This window comes from Mus caroli, unplaced genomic scaffold (assembly GCF_978045245.1).
Source record: "Mus caroli unplaced genomic scaffold, Mus_caroli_1 scaffold_17, whole genome shotgun sequence".
NCBI lineage: Eukaryota > Metazoa > Chordata > Mammalia > Rodentia > Muridae > Mus > Mus caroli.
Window position 1 is genome coordinate 1,761,751 of NW_028227272.1, and position 18,427 is coordinate 1,780,177.

Genomic DNA, 18,427 nt, shown 5'->3' on the forward strand with positions numbered 1-18,427 from the left:
CCCTTCTGCCATCTTTTGAAGCAGTGTCCAGGCTCTCACTGATGCTGTACCATGGCCATGCACTTTACAGGCTCCAGAACTGTAGGCCAAAGAAACCTCCTTGGTAGTTTGAATCCGTATGGCCTTCATAGACTCATGTACTTGAATGCTTGGCCCAGAGAGAATGGCACTATTAGGAGGTGTGGCCTTGTTGGGAGAAGTGTGTCACTGTGGTGGCAGGCTTTGAGATCTCCAATACTCAAGCCCAGTGTGGTACAGAGTCTCCTGCTGCTGCCTTTGAATCAAGATGTAGAACTCTCAGCTCCTTGTCCAGCACCATGTCTGCCTGCATGCTGCCATGCTTCCTGCCGTGATAATGGACTAAACCTCCAAAACTGTAAGCTACCCCCAGTTAATTGCTGTCCTTTATAAGAGTTGCCTTGATCATGGTGTCTCTTCACAGTAATGAATCCCTAACCAAGACAACTTCCCTTACGAATCACCTAGACTCAGTTATTTTGTTATAGTTGCAGAGGACAGAGTAGGACACTGGTCCATTCAGGATTTGTGTTGATTGAGATAAGGGACTTGAAACAGAGATCTGAAGTCACCCAAGATTGTCCTTATGCCTGAGAAAACAAGACTCGACTCCAAACAGGGCATAGTGGCACACTCTTGTGATTTTAGCACTCAGGAAGCAGAGGCAGAAGGATCTTGAGCCCAATCTAGACTACACATCAGGATCTGACACTCAGAAATCCAGCAACTGGAGGCAGAAGCAGGCAGGGTCTCTGTGAGCTCCAGGCCAGCCAAGGATACACAGTGAGACCCTGTATCAACAAATGATCTGTCACATGTACACAAGAGACAAAAGACTCAGCTCCAATTGACTGTGCTTTATGTATTCTGCTGACATCTGGTCCACCCCACTCTCCAACCCTGCCTTCCCTGGCCCTGCTCTCCCAAGACTTTTAAACACCCAGAAGTGGCGATGGGGATATAGCTGGTCACTTTCCTCAATTGCCTCCTCGGCCTGTGACCTCTGACCCCAGGACTTAAGAAACGCTAAGGGGCCTGCCAATCCTCTGGACGTCAGGGCCGGCAGCGCCATCTTGGTGGTTGCTTGCTGGTGTCTGTGGGGATGAATATGCATCTCCATTGTCTGGGTGGTATTCCGCCAGGATGTAGAGAAAGCCACCCAGGGCTGCGACTGCCGTGGCTGTGTTGTGGCACGAACAGCCATCTGTTGGGGTGGGAGCAGGGAAAGATCCTGGGGCAAACTTGGCCCTTTGTCCAATACAATCCATCGTAAATGCTCTATGAATCTCCCCCACCCCCAGCCAATCTTCCAGGTACTGTGTGGGCATGTTGATGTTCTGTGCAGAACTAAGAAGCTCATTATAGATGCTGACTTCTGCTCTTGCCTCTACAAGTAAGAGGGCTCACCAGTGGCTCAGGCCTCTTTCCCCTGAGAGCAAACAGGCATAGCTCAGTAGTAGAACACTCATTGAGGAGGCCCAAGGTCTTATTCCCTGGTACTGGGGGAAAACAACCACCCCCAGCAGGTGAAAGCCTTGATCGTTTGGGTGATTGGTAAGCGAGCCCCTGGGTATTACTTACCTGCGAACAGTTTTTCCCGCCTTCGCACTCTTCTCAGAATGCCCTGCTGATGTGGAACTCCAGAAGGTTCACCCTTTGTGTCTGGAGAAGAGCCAAAGGTGAAATTCTTGGGATAAACTTTAACACTCACTCAATAAGCCTCTTCCTCTCGGACCCCTCAAGGGACTTGGATCTTCTAGATTTCTGCTGTGCCTAGCTGCAGATGCCACCTCAGGGCCACGTTTGTCCTCTGTCAACTTACCCCTGCCTCTAGGGGGCCTCCTAAAAAGTGCAGGGTCTAACCTGCCCAATCAAGTGTTGGGCATAGAGCTCTGCACTCTGGAAACCATTGTAATATTGTTTTTGTTTTATTGAGTCGTGGGTCTGTATAGCCTTGGCTGCCCTGGAACTCACTCTGTAGACCAGTCTGGTCTTGAGCTCACGGAGATCCACCTACCTCTGCCTCCCAAGTGCAGGGATTAAAGGCATGTGCCACCAGGCAGAGCTGATGTTTTGAGATAGGGTCTCAGCTTCATCCTCCCAAGCACTAGTATTATAATAGTATAATAGATGTGAGTCTCTGGTTTTGAAACTTCTTTCACCTATTTTATTTATGCTTGTGGTACTTGGGCTAGAATCTGGGGTCTTACACATGTAGGCCTGCACTCCTCATTTTGCCCCTTTTAAAATTATTATTGGATCTGGAGAGATGGCTGCTCTTGCAGAGGATCCGGTTTGACTCCTAGCACCAACATGGGCGCTCACAACCATCTGTAACTGCAGTCCTAAGGGCACTGAGTCCTCTTCTGGTCTCTGTGGGCACTGCATACATATGGCACACAAACATAATATATGCAGAGAAAACACTCACACACATAAAAGTAAATTTAAAATAAGATTACTATTACATTAAATTGTGTGTGTGTATGTGTAGAGGTCAGAAGACAACTTGTCATTAGCTCTCTTCTACCACGTGAGTCTAGGTCATCAGATTTGGTGGCAAGGGCCTTTACACCCTAAGTCTTCTTGAAGCCCTGCACCATTTAAAAAGTAATATTCTGAGGCTCAGACCAGCCTGAAATGCACTTTAAGCCTATGCAGGCCTTGAACTTCTGATCCTCCAACCTCAGTCTCTTCAGTGGCTAGGATGACAGGGCTGCATCACCAAGCCTTGGGGAATCACCATGTCTTAGGGCATCACCAGCCTTAGGGCATCATCATGCCTGGGCATCACGAAGCCTTGGGCATCACCATATCTTTTTGTATTACCAAGCCCTAGTACATCACCATATCTTAGCTTTCCTCTTATCTCAAAGGCAGTTGCTGCTTTAAGGACTCCAAGCTTCTTGATAGAAATTCTGGATTTTCCTGAGTACCTGTTCTGTGGCAGGCACAAACTAGAGGTTCATGGAAGGTTCAAGGAAGGCAAATAAATGACTTATGATCATTATTAGCCCAGAGACAACCTGAGGCCACATGTCACAAGGTTGGAAAGACTCATACCTGGCTTCTTAACTATGTACCCCTCCTGGTGGACTTCCGTGATAGCTTCAGGGAATGGGAGAGCCTTCGCCAGTGTTCTGTGCTCTCTCAGCTCTTGGCAGAAGTTGGTGTGACCATATCCATTGGTGTGGTGAAGGAGTATCTACCCACTCTCTACAGCTCTGACTTTCTCTGCCACCCAGATAACATCTGTCTGGCACATTCACAGATGCTCAGGGGATGTTGAAGAAATGGATTTGTTAACACAAGTGCACCAAGTTTAAGTCTTCCCACAGATGGCTTCCCACTGGCTGAATTAGGCTCTCAGAATGCCAATTCCTTCTAGACCCATGTGAGTGCTTGCTTGTTTTAAATCACCAGTTCTCAGTGCCAGGATATCCTTCTTCTTGAGTGGCCCAGAAACTGGGACCCCACCAAACAATGCTCCCAGCTGGGGCAGACAGGCAACTCACCAGGCCTCCCGAAGCATCCCACCTGGGGGTTCTGCCAGCTGAGAATGGCCTCCAGCCAGCGCAGCTTGTAGAAGTCAGAGAAGCCAGCCATACCACAGAACATAACTGCAAACACATCAAGGCACCTCTGTCGGCCTGCTTCCACCTCTTCCTGTGTCCCTGGCCTACCACACAATGAGGATACTTAGGGACTTGTCTGTTTCTGCCTCCTCTGCTCTAGGATTACAAGGCCTGGGTTCTCTTGGTCACCAGAGGCTCCCAGGCCCTGGTCTTGCCTCTCCTGTGCTATCACAGAGTTGCTGGAGTCAGGCTTGGTGGGGCGTTTGGATGTCCGGGCAAACAAACAGCCACCCCAGGGCTGCCTTTCTATTTATTTCCAAGATCTTGGCTGGGGGGTGGGTGGATGGGGTGGTGTCTGTGTGCCAGCTGATCAGTCTATCCAGAACTCCTCCTGTTCTTGATGGACTTAGTGGACAAAGCTCAGTCACTGTGACAAGTAGACACACAATGGTCAGTGTTGCATTTAAGTCCCTAATAAGCAACACGTACAAGTGTACACGGCAGTCAGAAGTTAACTGCGGCATCAGTCCTAAAGAACTGCCCATCTTATTTTTCATTGCATTATTTATTTTTTTACTGTGTGCATGCCATGTTATGTGTGTAGAGATCAGAGGAAGACTTGTGGGAACTGCTTCTCTCCGTCCACCACGTGGGTCTCAGGGGCTGGATTCACATGCATAGGCTGAAAATTGAGCATGTTTTTTCACTCCCTGAGCCATCTAGCCAGCCTTACCCTGTTTTTCAAGACAGGGTTTCTATGAGGGACCTTGGATTTACCCATTCACTTAAACTGGCTGGTGACCAAGTCCAGAAGATCCACCTGTCTCTGCCTCCGCCCTTGCCCCTAGGATCCACCTGTCCCTCCCTGCCTCCCCCCATATGCCCAGGATCCACCTGTCCCTCCCTGCCTCCCCCCATATGCCCAGGATCCACCTGTCCCTCCCTGCCTCCCCCCATGCCCCCAGGATCTACCTGTCCCTCCCTGCCTCCCTCCATGCTCCCAGGATCCACCTGTCTCTGCCTCCCTCCCCCCCTCCCCCCCCCCCCCCCCCCGCATTCCCCCAGGATCCATCTGTCTCTGCCTCTTCTGTTCTAGGATTACAAGGTGTGCCATGTGTCATCCTACCTGGCCTTTTCACAGGAGTGCTGGGGATTGAAGTCATGTCCTCATGCTTGTGAAACAAGCTCTTTGCTGACTAAGCTATTCCCCAGCCCTATAGCCTCTGTGTTTACTTGCTTAATTTAGCAATCCCGGGTATGTGCATGCAACCCCTTTGTCAAAACCTCTCTACTCTACGCTGGGGGCAGAAGGCCAGGCTCACTGTTTTCCATGAAGAGGTCTTGGGTGGGGTAGGCATATCCAATGGCCTCAGCTCTGTGGTTCAGTTCCATCATATTGGCACAGAAGATGTCCATGTAGTGCTGGCTCTGGAGGAACAGTCCCTCTGTGCACCCTAACTGGGGGATAGACAACAGGAGATATGCTCAGTCGGAAGGCCTGTAGCTCTGAGCAGGTCTTGACAGGGCTGTGTTGGGAGGAAGGTCTCTCCTTCCCCAGTCACACCCACTTTGCAGGTCACTAGTCAGCTCACACTCTGGCTTGGCTTGGTTGGCTCACTCATTAGCCTTTCTGAGCTTCAGAGTCTTTTTTCAGAAAGGGAAGGTCACACAAGTATATCTGATCTTTTGACATTCTGAGCTGCTGCCATCCTCACAGGAGTTACGAACGAGTCTCAGAGCTGTATAACGTTTTAAGTAGGATTACAGTTTCGTGTTGTGCTGCATTCATAGGTTGGACACTAGTGGCTTAGACTAGAGGGCATTTTGCTTAGTGGGCAATGTGGCTAGGCGATGCCTGGCATGAGAACAAACACTGGGTGGTGCTCTGCAAATATTAACACCCCACCCCCCCACCCCATCCCCAGGACTCAGAAGGCAGATCCAAGTGATGCTGGGAAGCATGGCTGCACAGGGTCACCACACCATGCGGTGGGAGAAATGGAGTCGAGAATCAGCTTTCTTTCTCTGCACAGCACTTACCATTCTGGCCCAGAGGAAGAAGAGCAGCTGATGGGAGAGGCTGTAGCCTGAGCAGCCGGCCTTGGTCATAAGGGTTCTGCAGAAGTTGGAGAGCCTGCAAGGCTGGCTGCTGGCTGTCCTGGGAGGAGACAACCCAGGCTGATAAGGACAATGCTTCCTGTCCATCCCACCCTGGGATGGCCACCTGTGTTTTCCTCAGTGATTGTTAGGGTGAGGGTTCTGGGCTGAGCACAAGGGCTGCCAAATAAAACAGATGTTGCAGGCCTTACTTTGTTTTCAGACAAGGTCTCATTCTGTAGCCTGGCACTCCTGTCCTTGCCTCCTTGAGTGCTGGGACTACAGGTTATGACATCATATGACACCATGACTGACTGTGTCTGGTCTTGATCTAGCTCAGAGGAGACGATGCTGAACTGTCCTGGGCTTGGGTGGCCACCAGTGTCTGACTTGCTTTTGCTCCATCGAGTCCCCAAATATCTTTCTTATCAGTCTCCTAAATAAAGGACCATTCAAACCCAGCAACTCAGGGAGTGTGGTCTGGACTCAATACACTTGCTCATACCCTATATGATAATGTAGGTTACCAACTAGAGTGCAGCCCCTCTGTGAGTCACCTGTGGCTTGGCACCTTCTCTGAAGGAGGCTGAGAAGATAGTGCCCCTATTCCTGTCCTGCCCCCTGCACTAAAGTGCCCTAGTCCTTGCTGCAAGCCCATTGGCTACAGAAGGAAATAGGGAGTAAGACTATGTTTGGTATTGTCTTCCTGGATCCATGGAGTCTGTAAAGAGCTCCCAGAGTCTGGGTGGGAGGTGCATGGGGCCCTGAAAGAACTGGCAAGGACTGAGGTTTTGTCCTGTGTAGAGGGGCTCAGAGAAAGCCACTTTGGGGAGGAGGTCAAACGCTATGGTTCAGGGAAAGTGAGACCTGGAGTCTGTGGAGTAGGGTGGGAGAGGGCTTCTGAGGGTCTGTGCACATTCACCTGCATTTGCTAAAGCTCTGCTTGTGGCCAAGGGGACACTATGGGGGTTTCGGGTACTGGGATGGTGGGGACCCACCCTGTTCCTAGTAGTTGCACCAGGCACACATCGCTGCTTTCCTCTGAGAAAGAGTCCAGGGGATCCAGCCAAGGGTAGACCAGGGAGGCATTGGTGCGTGTCCAGTCATTGGGCAACTTCCAAAACCCAGGCTGAATGCTTGGCTGGAACTCTGCAGAGAAGGAGAGGTAGCCAGTGTACCGAGTGCTCAGGGACTAAGAGCTACAGCACTGCTGATTATCCCAGCCCAGAAAGTGCATGCTCCTCTGTCCTAGTTGGAGTCTCCACTGCTGTGAGAAAACACAATGGCCCAAAGCAACTTAGGGTACAAAAGGGTTTATGTCAGTTTAAAGCTCTCAGGTCACACTCCACCACTGAGGGAAGACAGGACAGGGCAGCAACTCAAACATGGCGGGAGAGTGGAGGCAGGAGGGGATGCAGAGGCTGTGGAGGATGTTTGTTTAGAGTACCCAGGACCACTTCCCCAGAAGTGATACCACCCACAGTGAGAGGGGTCCTCCTACACCAATCAAGGGAAACCACTGCACATTCTCCTACATGCAAATCATATGGAGGCATTTCTCTGGGCCACATCCCTCTTCCCAATGACTCTAGCTTTTGTTAAACTGGCATAGAACTAGCAGGACACCTTCCCTGAGACCTAAGGCCTCAGCAGGTGGAAGCTGTTTCCAAGTTTCCCTGGATTGAGCACAACATTTGACTCACACCAGTTACCCCTTTTCTGTCAGGTCTCATGTAGCCCAGGTTAGCCCCAAACTCACTATATAGGATGATCTCGAACTCCTAATCTTCTTGCTTCCACCTCAGCAAGTGCTGAGATTATGGGCATGGACCACCAAGGCTGATTTATACATTGCTGGGTGGGAACTCAGGACTTTGTATGCATTAGGCAAACACTCTACAACAAAGCCTCATCTCTACTAGTCTGTGGTAACCTCTTCTAAAACAACAACATTTCTCCTAATCAAAAGGGTATAGGATTTGCCTAAATACACAGTCCCCAGACACCAGGCATGCATGTAGTTCTCTCTCTCTCTCTCTCTCTCTCTCTCTCTCTCTCTCTCTCTCTCTCTCTCTCACACACACACACACACACACACATGTAAAATACTCATACACATAATTTTAAAAAATATTTAAAGGGAAGCTGTTATGACCCTGAAATGCACAAAGCCTCTCACTTCTCAGGGAAGGCATATTTCCCCCATCAATAGCAAGGATTTACAGACAGGCTTTGCCTTGATCCACAACATCCCTTGGAAGTGTGAGGTGTTGATAAAAGACCCCAGACTTCTTGAGTGGGGGTGTACAGTGGAGTTCTTGTGATGGCCAGTCAGGGGCTTCTGGAGAGGTTGGTGTAGTGGTTAAGGGTTGGGTCTCACCACCACATGGCTCCATCTGTGCAGGGAGTCTGTGGAGGAGGCTGAAACCATCCAAGCTCCCTGGAAGAGAATGTGGCTTGTCAAGCCGACATAGGTCATGCAGTAAGCTCGTTGGTTCCAAAGACAGCTCTGGCAGACAGACAGGGAAAGGGGCCACAGACAGATGTTTAAGGTGACAAACTTTCCAGCTTCTGCCTCACCTTCCTGACATGACACCAAGGCCAGGTGGCTTTTTCTCCTGCGTGTGAGACCTCCCCTCTGCCTGTCTGGTCCAGGCTGCTCAGATATGCTTAAGACTAGACCAGGATGTGTTTACCAAAGCTGAAGTGAAATATTTTGTTTTCTTTGGAGACTTAGTTGTGTCCTGTGATTTTTTTTTTCTGGAAACTGTTTTATGAGAGGATGTTTTTGCTGAAGCAGACCCATGGGAGGATGTTTTGCTGAGAACAGACATGTGGTGTTGTTCTGGAAGCAGCCTGGTAAAAAGGCATGTGGTGCTTTCTTTGCTAGAGCAGATGCTTTAGAGAACATGTGATATTTGGAAAGGATATAAACATAACCCAACAGACAGTGGATGACACTGGATGGTATTAGTATACTTTGCCATTCTTTACTGGTCATGGTTGGGCTTTGCTAATGCTGGTCTTTGCTGACGATGTTAGATGGTATTGGTATGCCTTACCATTCTTTGCTGGTCATTGTTTGTTGTGACTTCACAGAAAGGCAACAAAAAAACTTCTGGTGATGTTCTGGTGGTTTGCCGCAGCCTCAGACTCAGGCCAATTGGCAGAGCCATGTGGTTTCTTCTGGATTGACCTGCCATTGCTGATTTATGAATGGTGTTTGGGAGTGAGTGGATGAAGCTGCTGCTGCTGCTGCTGCTGCTGCTGCTGCTGATTTATGTGAATTGAACTGCTGATGTCCTGACAATGCAGACTGATTTGCTCCAAAGAACTACTTCTAAACAGGTCCACATCCTCCTTGGCCCTGTTTACCTTTCCTTTCTACCATCTCTGGCGGGTGGTTGTCTAGAAGGGAGGCTAAAGCATTTAAGAATCCTTATTAAAAGTAGGTTTTGAAAAATCTAAGCCTACACAAAGCTCTGGGACTCTCAGCTTTCCTTTCTTCGTCTAGATTGATCAATCCTAGATTAAGGGAAAGAGACTTATTCCAGCTCACCAAGGACCCTTAAATCCCCCATCCCTCCAGGAGACCCCCCCCCCCTGCCTAGCAAAGGGGCCACGCTTCTGTGTACCTTGCTGTGTGCACCTATTCATGCTTAGGCTGTTGATTCTGCTGCCTGAGGTTTTCTCTGCTGCTACCTGTTGTGCTCCAGCGCTTCCCTGCCTTTTAATTCATTTCTCAGTGGAGAAAGTGAGTGTGATCTAGACCTCTGGTAAGAGTTCCAGCTTGTGAAAGTCCTCATCCATACTGTGCTGGATTTCAATGATGTAGCTGTCCTCGAGTCCTCCATACTCCTGTGAGTAACCCCTTAGCCATATTGCTGTGAGTAACCCTGATAAACTCACTGGCTCATTATCATTATTTTGGCCTGTCATCATTCCCCTATCTGGGGTAGATAGACATTCATGTCTCCCCAGGAAAGGTGACACACAAGAGGCACTAGAGTTAGACATGCCCCCATCCCCACCAAGAACATATGAGTTTGATTTATAGGCTTGGAAGTCTCTGTGGGATCTTTAAAGGGGGGCAAGGTGATGGACTTTTTTTTTGATACAAGATACAGAGTGGTATGCATAAGGCTCTCTGTGCAAAGTGATGGAGACCTTTTCAATACTCTCACCATGGAGACATGCCACCTGTTTGTCTGGTCTAGGATGGGAAATCTGGATTGAAACCAGGAACCTGTGCCTTCCTGAAGACTGATGTGGGCTGTGTGGACCCTGCCTTGCTTCAGGAAGTGTTGATACCTTGGGATTCCAGTGAGCACCCAGGATGCTGTCTTTGATGTGATAGTCCCACCCGCCCTTACCTCTTAGGTACGTGGGGTCACTCTCCTTGAGGTAGAAGATGGATTTTTGGAGGAGAGCAGACAGTGTGTTGGCCATCTGTCCAGCACGCATGCTGAGAGGCTGCAGCAAGGGCTTGTGAGCCCATTTTTCCTGAACTCCTCGGAGTTGCACTGAAAGGGGAGGTTGGACGTCATTCATTCCAACATCTGACCAAACACACAAGCAGGGAAAACACCCGAGTTTTTGCTCATGGCCCAGAGTGGAACAAGGCTTCTATAAAGCTGATCTGGACTGTGGCTCTGGCTGAGAACTTATTCTAGGACTGGGCTTGGGTTGAAGTCTGGATTCTCTATGAGATTTCTATCAACTGGCCAGAAAAAGTCATTTAATTTCTCTTCCTTCATCATCATAAAGTCTTATTTCTTGGGCAGGGGAGTGTTTAGGGATAAAATGAGCTAATGTGTAAAGCCTTAACATTTTCTATTGTACAAAGAAAGCACTATATGAAGTCCAGCTTTTTGTATTAACTTGGAGACAGCAGTCTTTGAGGGATAAGTAGGGAGGGATATGTGGAACCATGAATTTGTTCTTATGAATTTGGCCAATGCTTATTCATCTACCATTTAACATATCTTGTTGGGCAATGGAAACACACACCTTTAATCACAGCACTTGGGAGGCAGAGGCAGGCGGATCTCTGAGTTTGAGGTCAGCCTGGTCTACAGAGTTCCAGGATAGCCAGGGCTACACAGAGAAAACCTGTCTCAGAAAAACAAAAGCAAAAACACCAATAAAAAAGATATCTTCATAGGTTCTTACCAATTTGGGGTTGGGTTGGCATTGTATCTGCCATGCTTAACAGAAAAGGCGGCTCTAAGAAAGTTGTGACTATTATTTAGTCTCTCCCCTCCTCTTCCTCCTCCTCTCCCTTCTTTGCTTCTGTGTTGGATTCTTTGTTGTTGTTGTTGTTTTTGTTTTTTTGAACCAGGGTCTCTCTATGTAGTCCTGGCTGTTCTGGAACTCACTATGTAGACCAGGCTGGCCGCAAACTCACAATGGTTCACCTGCCTCTGCCATCTGAGTACTGGGAATACAAACATACATCACCACACCTAGCTTATCCTTCTTAATGTCTAGAGGAATTTGGCACTGCTTTCTATATCTCTGTTTCACTTAGTCTCAGCCTGGAGGGGGGGATGGGAGTCTCCATGGAGATGCCCAGGTGGACATCAGACGTGGGATCTTTGTCACTTCTGGCAGCGGGCTTCTCCTCACTGCAACCCCCATGTGTACGTGTATGTACACACACCATTGTGTCTCCAGTGTCTTGGCCAGTTTCCAGCCCACTCCTTACGGATCTTATGCCTCCCAAAGCCAACAAACACTTGGCTGTTTTTCTCAGGAACTTTAGCTGCCTTTGACAGAAGGGGAGGAAACCAGGTAGGGGTGCCATCTGGGGGAGGGTTCCTGTTTTGTCTGTAGCCACCCTTAAGAGAGTGACTTTCCTTTAAGACCCATAGAGAGTTCTACCCACTGTGTTCTCAGTCTGTCAGGAAAGGGCTGTCAAAAGAATCTTTTCCTTCTGAGAATATAATTTCCAAATCTTTCTCATATTGCCTTAAGTCCCTTCTCATTCTACAAAGTTTGATAAAGCTGGCTGAGAACCACATACCCAGGAAGAGCTCTGAGTCCTCATCTTATCCAATGGGAGGGGATGAGGTCCCAGGTTCTGGGTGAACTCGTTTTCTTAGCATCCACCTGGGAGCAAGGGTCACATACCTTCCAGCACTTGGAAGCCCACCACACCATCCAGGTTGATTGTGGGCAGCCTGTCCTCCAGGAACAAGGTGGCTTTTTCTAATGCAGTCAGGATCAAGCCTGCCATGGTGCCCTGTGCAGTGTCTGGCCATGACACTGAGAAGGACTGTGGTGGCAGGGCCAGCAGCAGGAGGAGAAGCAGCCCGAGCCTTGCCATGACAGGATTTCTGCTGGTGGATGGCCACACCCTGAAGTGCCAGAAATTCCTCCAGATCCTTTAAACACTCTGTTCCCGCCTCTTCCTCCATTCCTCTTACCCAGGAAGGCTTGGAGACAAGTGCCCGGGCGGGGCTGTAGGGGTTAGCCACAGGGTCATGGGCATGGTCAGGCCAGTTCTGGATATGGGATTTGCTGGTTGCCATTTGGGATAAACAATCCACCATTGTCTTTGTATATGGGTGTATCTGGTGTGTGTGTGTGTGTGTGTGTGTGTGTGTGTGTGTGTGTGTGCCGTACTTCTGGTATCATTGTGTAAGAGACATTCACCATGAATTTTGAGCTAGAGCTTCTCCATCCCCCAGCCCTGGCCTGGGATTTTTGAAGCAGTCAGGCTAGCTGGCCAGTGAGCCCCACCCAGGGATCCTCTGTCGCTGCCATTTCCCAGGGAGTGGGACTACAAGCCTATGTTATCACACCTGTTTTTTTTCCCCCCCGTAGGTTTGAGGGTTGAACTCAGGTCCTCTTGCTTGTTCAGCAAGTACTTCACTGACTGATCTGTCTCCCTAGCCCCTTAATCTTTCTTGACCTAGTTTTCCACTACTGATCTAGCCAGGGTGACTGATGCTTAAAAAAACAAAACAAAAAAGCAACCCCCCCCCAAAAAAAAAAAAACAAAGTTTGTCTCCACGCCCAGGGTCTTACTATGTAGCCTTGACTTTCCTGGAACTCACTTTGTAGGCTGGCCTCAAACACAGCGATCTGCCTGCCTCTGCCTTCCAAGTGCTGGGATTAAAGGCATGTTCCATTATGCCCCACAAGTTTGTTTTAAATGAATTTGGAAGTGCGTCATTGGAAGGCACACTTGTCTCCACAAGCTTCCTCAGAGTGGCACTTAACCAGTAGAAGCAGCATTCAAGTCATGAAGGTGTGGTGGTTGGAACAGGACTGACCCCCACGGGTTCCTGTGTTTGGATGCTTGGCCCATAGGGAGTGGCGCTATTAGAAGGTGTGGCCTTGTTAGAGGAGTATGTCACTGTGGAAGCAGGCTTTGAGGTCTTATATATCAGGCCTAGTAGTCTCCTTCTGCTGCCTGAGATTCAAGATGTAGAACTCTCAGCTCCTTCTCCAGCACCATGTTTGCCTGTGTGCTGCCATGATTCTCTCCATAACAATAATGGACTAAAGCTATGATCTTGTAAGCCAGCCCCAGTGAAATGTTTTCCTTTGCAAGAGTTGCCATGGTCATGGTGCTTCTTCACAGCAGTAGAAACCCTAGTAGAAACTAGTAGAAACATGAGATACAAAGTGGGTGTGGTGGAATATGCTTGTCATCACAGTTCTTAGGAGGGTGAGGAAGGAAGACCCACTGCAAAACTGAGACCAGCTTAGAAAGTACAGTGAGTTCAAGGCTAGCCAAAGCAACTTGGTCATCCTGACCCAAAAGTTAAAAATATAAAAAAAAGGTACTGGGTCAGTGGTAGAGAGTCTAAGAAATAAAAATCTAATGGTTCATTTAAAAAATAAAAGTGGCTTAGGCTCAATTATGGACAAACAGAAAGCATTGGACCCCTGCTAGCTACTATCATCCAAACTTTTAGTTTAACTGCTACCCCCAAAACTAGATGTTTAGCGTGGAAAACTGCTACCAGCCAAGGCTGCCTAATGATCTAAAGACATGATCAGAGTGTGTGCTTGATGATCTCTAGGATAAAGTGGATGTAAACCAGAGATGAACCCATACATTTTTGTTGAAGAAAAAACAATGATAAGAAGACAAATGTGTCAGAGGGGAAAACAAGACCCAGATTGTATCCTCCTGATCCCTCAGCCAATGAGGAAAGGGGGCGTCTTTTAGTCACTGTTTTATTACTGTGAAGAGACACATGACACGTCAACTCTTATAAAAAAGAATATTTAATTGGGGCTTGATTACAGACCAGAGGTTTAGTTCACTATCCTATGACTCTGGCATCTCTAACATTTTGGGGTCTTCAACATAATCTAGGCTTCACCTTCATATCTTTACCCAAAGGACTCTCTGGACCTCTATACAGGGACACCCTTGATATATTCCTGGCCTCAGTGGCTTTCCTTGGCTGTCAAGGGAGATTCCATAACCCCTTTTGTGTATTTTGACACTAAAGCCAGAACCCCATGGCCACCACTCCCTTTATTCTATTTAGCATCAGGCTTTTCTGTATTTTTTAACTCTTTGAGCATATTTTGCAGTCTTCCTTGCTTAACTTATTCCTTTTCCTTTTCATCTATATCTACATAAAAGTGACTACTAATAACCACTGACACAGTCATTACTACACTCTCTTGAAATCTCCTCTGACAATACCATTAATCCCAAACTCTTCCATTTAGCCTCAGGCAGATATTTTTGGACAAGGGAAGAAAGAAATCCCTTTCTTCACTAAAATAACTTAGGAATGGTCTCTAGGCCACCTACTAATATTCTTCTGCTTTGGAACATCTTGATCCAGGTTCCCACAGTTCTAATCACCCCCAGCACCACTGGCTTCCATGTTCTACTAGCATGGCCCACTAAGCCCCACTTAAAGCATTCAACTGCTTTCCTAATTAATTTAAAGTCCACATTCCACCAACAATCGGTATTGTAAGGCTTGTCACATCAATACCCCACTCCTGGTACCAACTTCTGTCTTTTTCAGTGTTCTGATGTTGTGAAGAGACACCATGACCATGGTAACTCTGATAAAGAAAGCATTTAATTGAGATTCGCTTACAGTTTCAGAGGCTCAGTCCATTATCATGTCAGAGGGAGTATGATGACATGCAGGCAGACATGGTGCTGGAGTAACAGAGTTCTACATATGGATCCACAGGCAGCAAGAAGAGAAAGTCACTGGGCCTGTCTCGGCTTCTGAAACCTTTAAGCACACCTCCAGTGACACACTTCCTCTAACAAGGCCACACCTCCTAATCCTTCTTAAGTAGTGCCACTTCCTGATGCCTGAGCATTCAAATAGATGAGCTTATGGGGGTCATTTTTACTCAAACTACCCGAGGGAGGACCAGGCTTGCATTATTAGGAGTATAAAAACTTTTTTCCCTATTCAGTCATCATGCCACCATTCTTGGATGAGTATGTCCAGTTTTGCAGAGCCATAAGCCACTGTGCTCTTGCTATTTTGAAGTCTCTGTGGGGTGGTGAGCTGTAATAGGCAGCTTGGTCCCTGGTTGAGCTCAGGCTTAAAACCCCGGTGACCAAGCTGGTGACTGTCTCCTGCAAGGAATGGCAGGCGTTTGACTATGCCCCTTAGAGCGCCTGTCTCCTGTCATGTAGCTACACCGCCCCTCCCCCCCCCCCAAGAGAGGTCTGTGGCTATCAGTCACACAGGAGCAGCACCAAGCCCTCCCATATGTAGATAAGGTATCTCTAAGTTCTCAGACCAAGCCAATGAGAAGTACCTGCTGTCAGACCCTGACCCACCCCAAAACTGTATATAAGAATCCTATCCAGGAGGAATAAAGGTGTGTGAGAACTACTCCATCGTCTGAGAGCTTCTGTCATAAGAGCTGTAACACTGCCGCTTGGGAAGAGGTCTGCTCTCCAGAAGAGTCACCTGAAGCTCCCTGTTGGCTAGTTGGCCTCTCATTGGCCCAGCCTGACCCAGCTGGGTGACATGGAGTAATTGAGATGCAACAGAGGTGGAGCCAGCTGCAGCACCAGAGGTGGCAGAGAAGACTCCTCCTTCCTGTTCACACTTGCTCCCCTTTGCCTGAACCCTCACACCCAGCTGGGCCAGAGATCTCCATGGAAAGCCTCCAGTACACAGGCCCACAAGTCTCCAGTGCTCTTATTATAAAGTGAGAGTCTACAATTCTCACAGCAGTGACCAAGCCTACTCAGTCAACAGGTTCTCTAGTGCAGGAGCGAGGATTGAAAAGAAAGAGACGATTAGACAACACTGCAGCATGACCCAAGTCAATTCTGAGACTTAAGGCAGGTTTATTTTTTCCCAATCCTATTTTATACTATTTTAATTACATGCAAGTTGTAAGGGCAATAAACACAAATAGTCAAGGAACAAGCAAGGCAATAAGCAAAGTCCTGTGGTTGATCATTCCAGGGATCACTGTTTCTAAGGGCTTGCCAGCTTGATCAAAATATCTGAGCCTACTTCCTTGTCCAAGCCCCAAATCAGATTCTTGTATGAAGCCTACTTCTTTTGTTCCATCCTAAAATTAAGATTCCTGCCTGAACCCTGATATAGCTGTCTGATGTGAGACAAATACAGAAGTGTGCCTGGCAAATACAGAAGTGGATGCTCACAGTTATCTATTGGATGGAACACAGGGCCCCCAATGGAGGAGCTAGAGAAAGTACCCAAGGAGCTGAAGGGATCTGCAATCTGATAGGTGGAACAATTATATGAACTAACCACTACCCCCAGAGCTCGTGTCTCTAGCTGCATATGTAGCAGAAGATGGCCTAGTCGGCCATCATTGGGAAGAGAGGTCCTTTGGTCTTGCAAACTTTATAAGCCCCAGTACAGGGGAACGCCAGGGCCAAGAAGTGGGAGTGGGTGGGTAGGGGAGCAGGTCTGGGGAAGGTACAGGGAACTTTCGGGATAGCATTTGAAATGTAAATAAGAAAATATCTAATAAAAAAATTCCTGCCTGAACTTACTTCCTTGTCATGGCCTAATGTCAGATTCCTGCCCCAAGCCCATTTCCTTGTCCTTGGCCAATGTCAGATTCCTGCCATGCGGCCCCCAAAGCTCCCCACACAGCAGTACTTTTCTAGCTGGCAAAGTCGGAAACTCTAGAGTACACGCCACTATCATTATCTTATGCATCTCTGTCTGTCTCCCTTTATTGCCCATACTTAAGTTCTCCCTTCCTTCCTTCCTTCCTTCCTTCCTTCCTTCCTTCCTTCCTTCCTTCCTTCCTTCCTTCCTCCCTCCCTCCCTCCCTCCCTCCCTCCCTCCCTCCCTCCCTTCCTTCCTTCCTTCCTTCCTTCCTTCCTCCCTTTCTCCCTCCCTCCCTCCCTCCCTCCCTCCCTCCCTCCCTCCCTCCCTTCCTTCCTTCCTTCCTTCCTTTCTTCCTTCCTCCCTCCCTTTCTCCCTCCCTCCCTCCCTCCCTCCCTTCCTCTCTCCCTTCCCTTCCTTTCTTTCTCTATAACCCATTGTCTATTCTTCTCTCCCTAAACTTGAGTCTCCTGTTTCTCTTATAAGCTGAAAGCTAACAAGCTTTAGTGAGCTTTCTGTTTCTGCCCCTCACAGCTGAGATTATAGGTTTTGGGGTGACACCCAGCTTATTACATGGGTGTCAGGATTTGAACTCCTGTCCTCATGATTGCAAGTAAGAGCTCTTAACTGCTGAGTCATTTATCCAGCCCCTTATTTTTTTGAGTTCTTGTCATAAGCTGCTCAGGCAGGTCTTGAACTCTCTATGAAGTCAAGGAATACCTTAGCTTCTCCTCCACAGTGCCAGGATTACAGGCTATACTATGCCTGCTTCCTCTCTTTTGTATTTGGATTGTTGTATTCAATGTGCATGCATCTTAACAAATGAAGAGATAAACATTTTGCTTAATAAATTTTCTCACTGGAAGGCACCTCTGCTAAAGAGCCACAGGCCCTATGGTCTCTTGCCTTCTACCAACAAAGATTGGTTTCCATGTGTAGCCATGATCTTGTTTATATATTCACTTCTCAGGGAATGGCCTCTTTCCTCAACAAAACTAGGAAATTCATCCAAATTGTTTTTATTTATTTAGTGTACAAGGGAGGTGCTGTGAGTGTCACAGCATGAGTGTGGAAGTCAGAGGATATAGAGTTGATTCTCTCCTTCCTGAGATGGTACCCTACTTTAGCATCAAACACCTTTACCTGAAGAAAACTCATCCGCCTCTCATCTAAAATTTAATCTCTCTTGTTAGATTATTAAAGGCAGCTACGGAGAGAGTAAATAAAAGAGGCTGGGTCTGATCATAGCCGAGACAAGTTCATGTACGGTGAGGGTGCATTTTTGTGTAGATGGCTAAGATACTCACAGAAGATGGGATATGGCCTCCTATAGGGGTAGAAATGACTTCACAGTCCGTTAAGGGAAGCCGAGAAGTGTACTCTAGCAGCAGGTAATCATTATTATCATTATTATAGTTTGAAATTTATCTTAGCGGTCTGAAAAATAAGTTCTTAGACTCCAATAAAGGTACAGCTTTACTTTCCCAGGGGAAAACACACTTCAGAGAACTTGGCATGGCTAAGTTCATTCTTTGGCTCCTTAACTAACTCTTCAAAGGCCTTCTTCCCTTTCCAGGCCCCGCCCCCCGTTCAGAGCCCGCCCCCATCTTCCAAATCCTCTTTCCTTTTCTTCCAGACCCCGCCTTATCCAAGGCTCCGCCTTCTCCTACGTAAAGAGGCGGTTTC

At 47.9% G+C, this 18,427-nt stretch overlaps 1 protein-coding gene across 2 annotated transcripts; it reads right to left on the reverse strand.

Moving 5' to 3' along the window:
- Positions 1–815: 815 nt before the first annotated feature.
- Positions 816–12,036, reverse strand: CUNH16orf89 (chromosome unknown C16orf89 homolog). 2 transcript variants are annotated; one of them, XM_021184751.3, is made up of 8 exons: positions 11,823–12,036; positions 10,064–10,213; positions 6,689–6,839; positions 5,634–5,751; positions 4,916–5,051; positions 3,534–3,638; positions 1,600–1,680; positions 816–1,222 (listed from the first exon to the last, which is right to left on the reverse strand). In XM_021184751.3, exons 1-8 carry the CDS (start codon positions 12,016–12,018, stop codon positions 1,035–1,037), a joined length of 1,125 nt encoding a protein of 374 aa, XP_021040410.1. In that variant the 5' UTR covers positions 12,019–12,036; the 3' UTR covers positions 816–1,034. The 2 variants fall into 2 exon arrangements, with proteins under 2 accessions (XP_021040410.1, XP_029326645.1); XM_029470785.2 differs by lacking the exon at positions 816–1,222 and adding an exon at positions 1,383–1,447.
- Between the last annotated feature and the right edge of the window lie 6,391 nt (positions 12,037–18,427).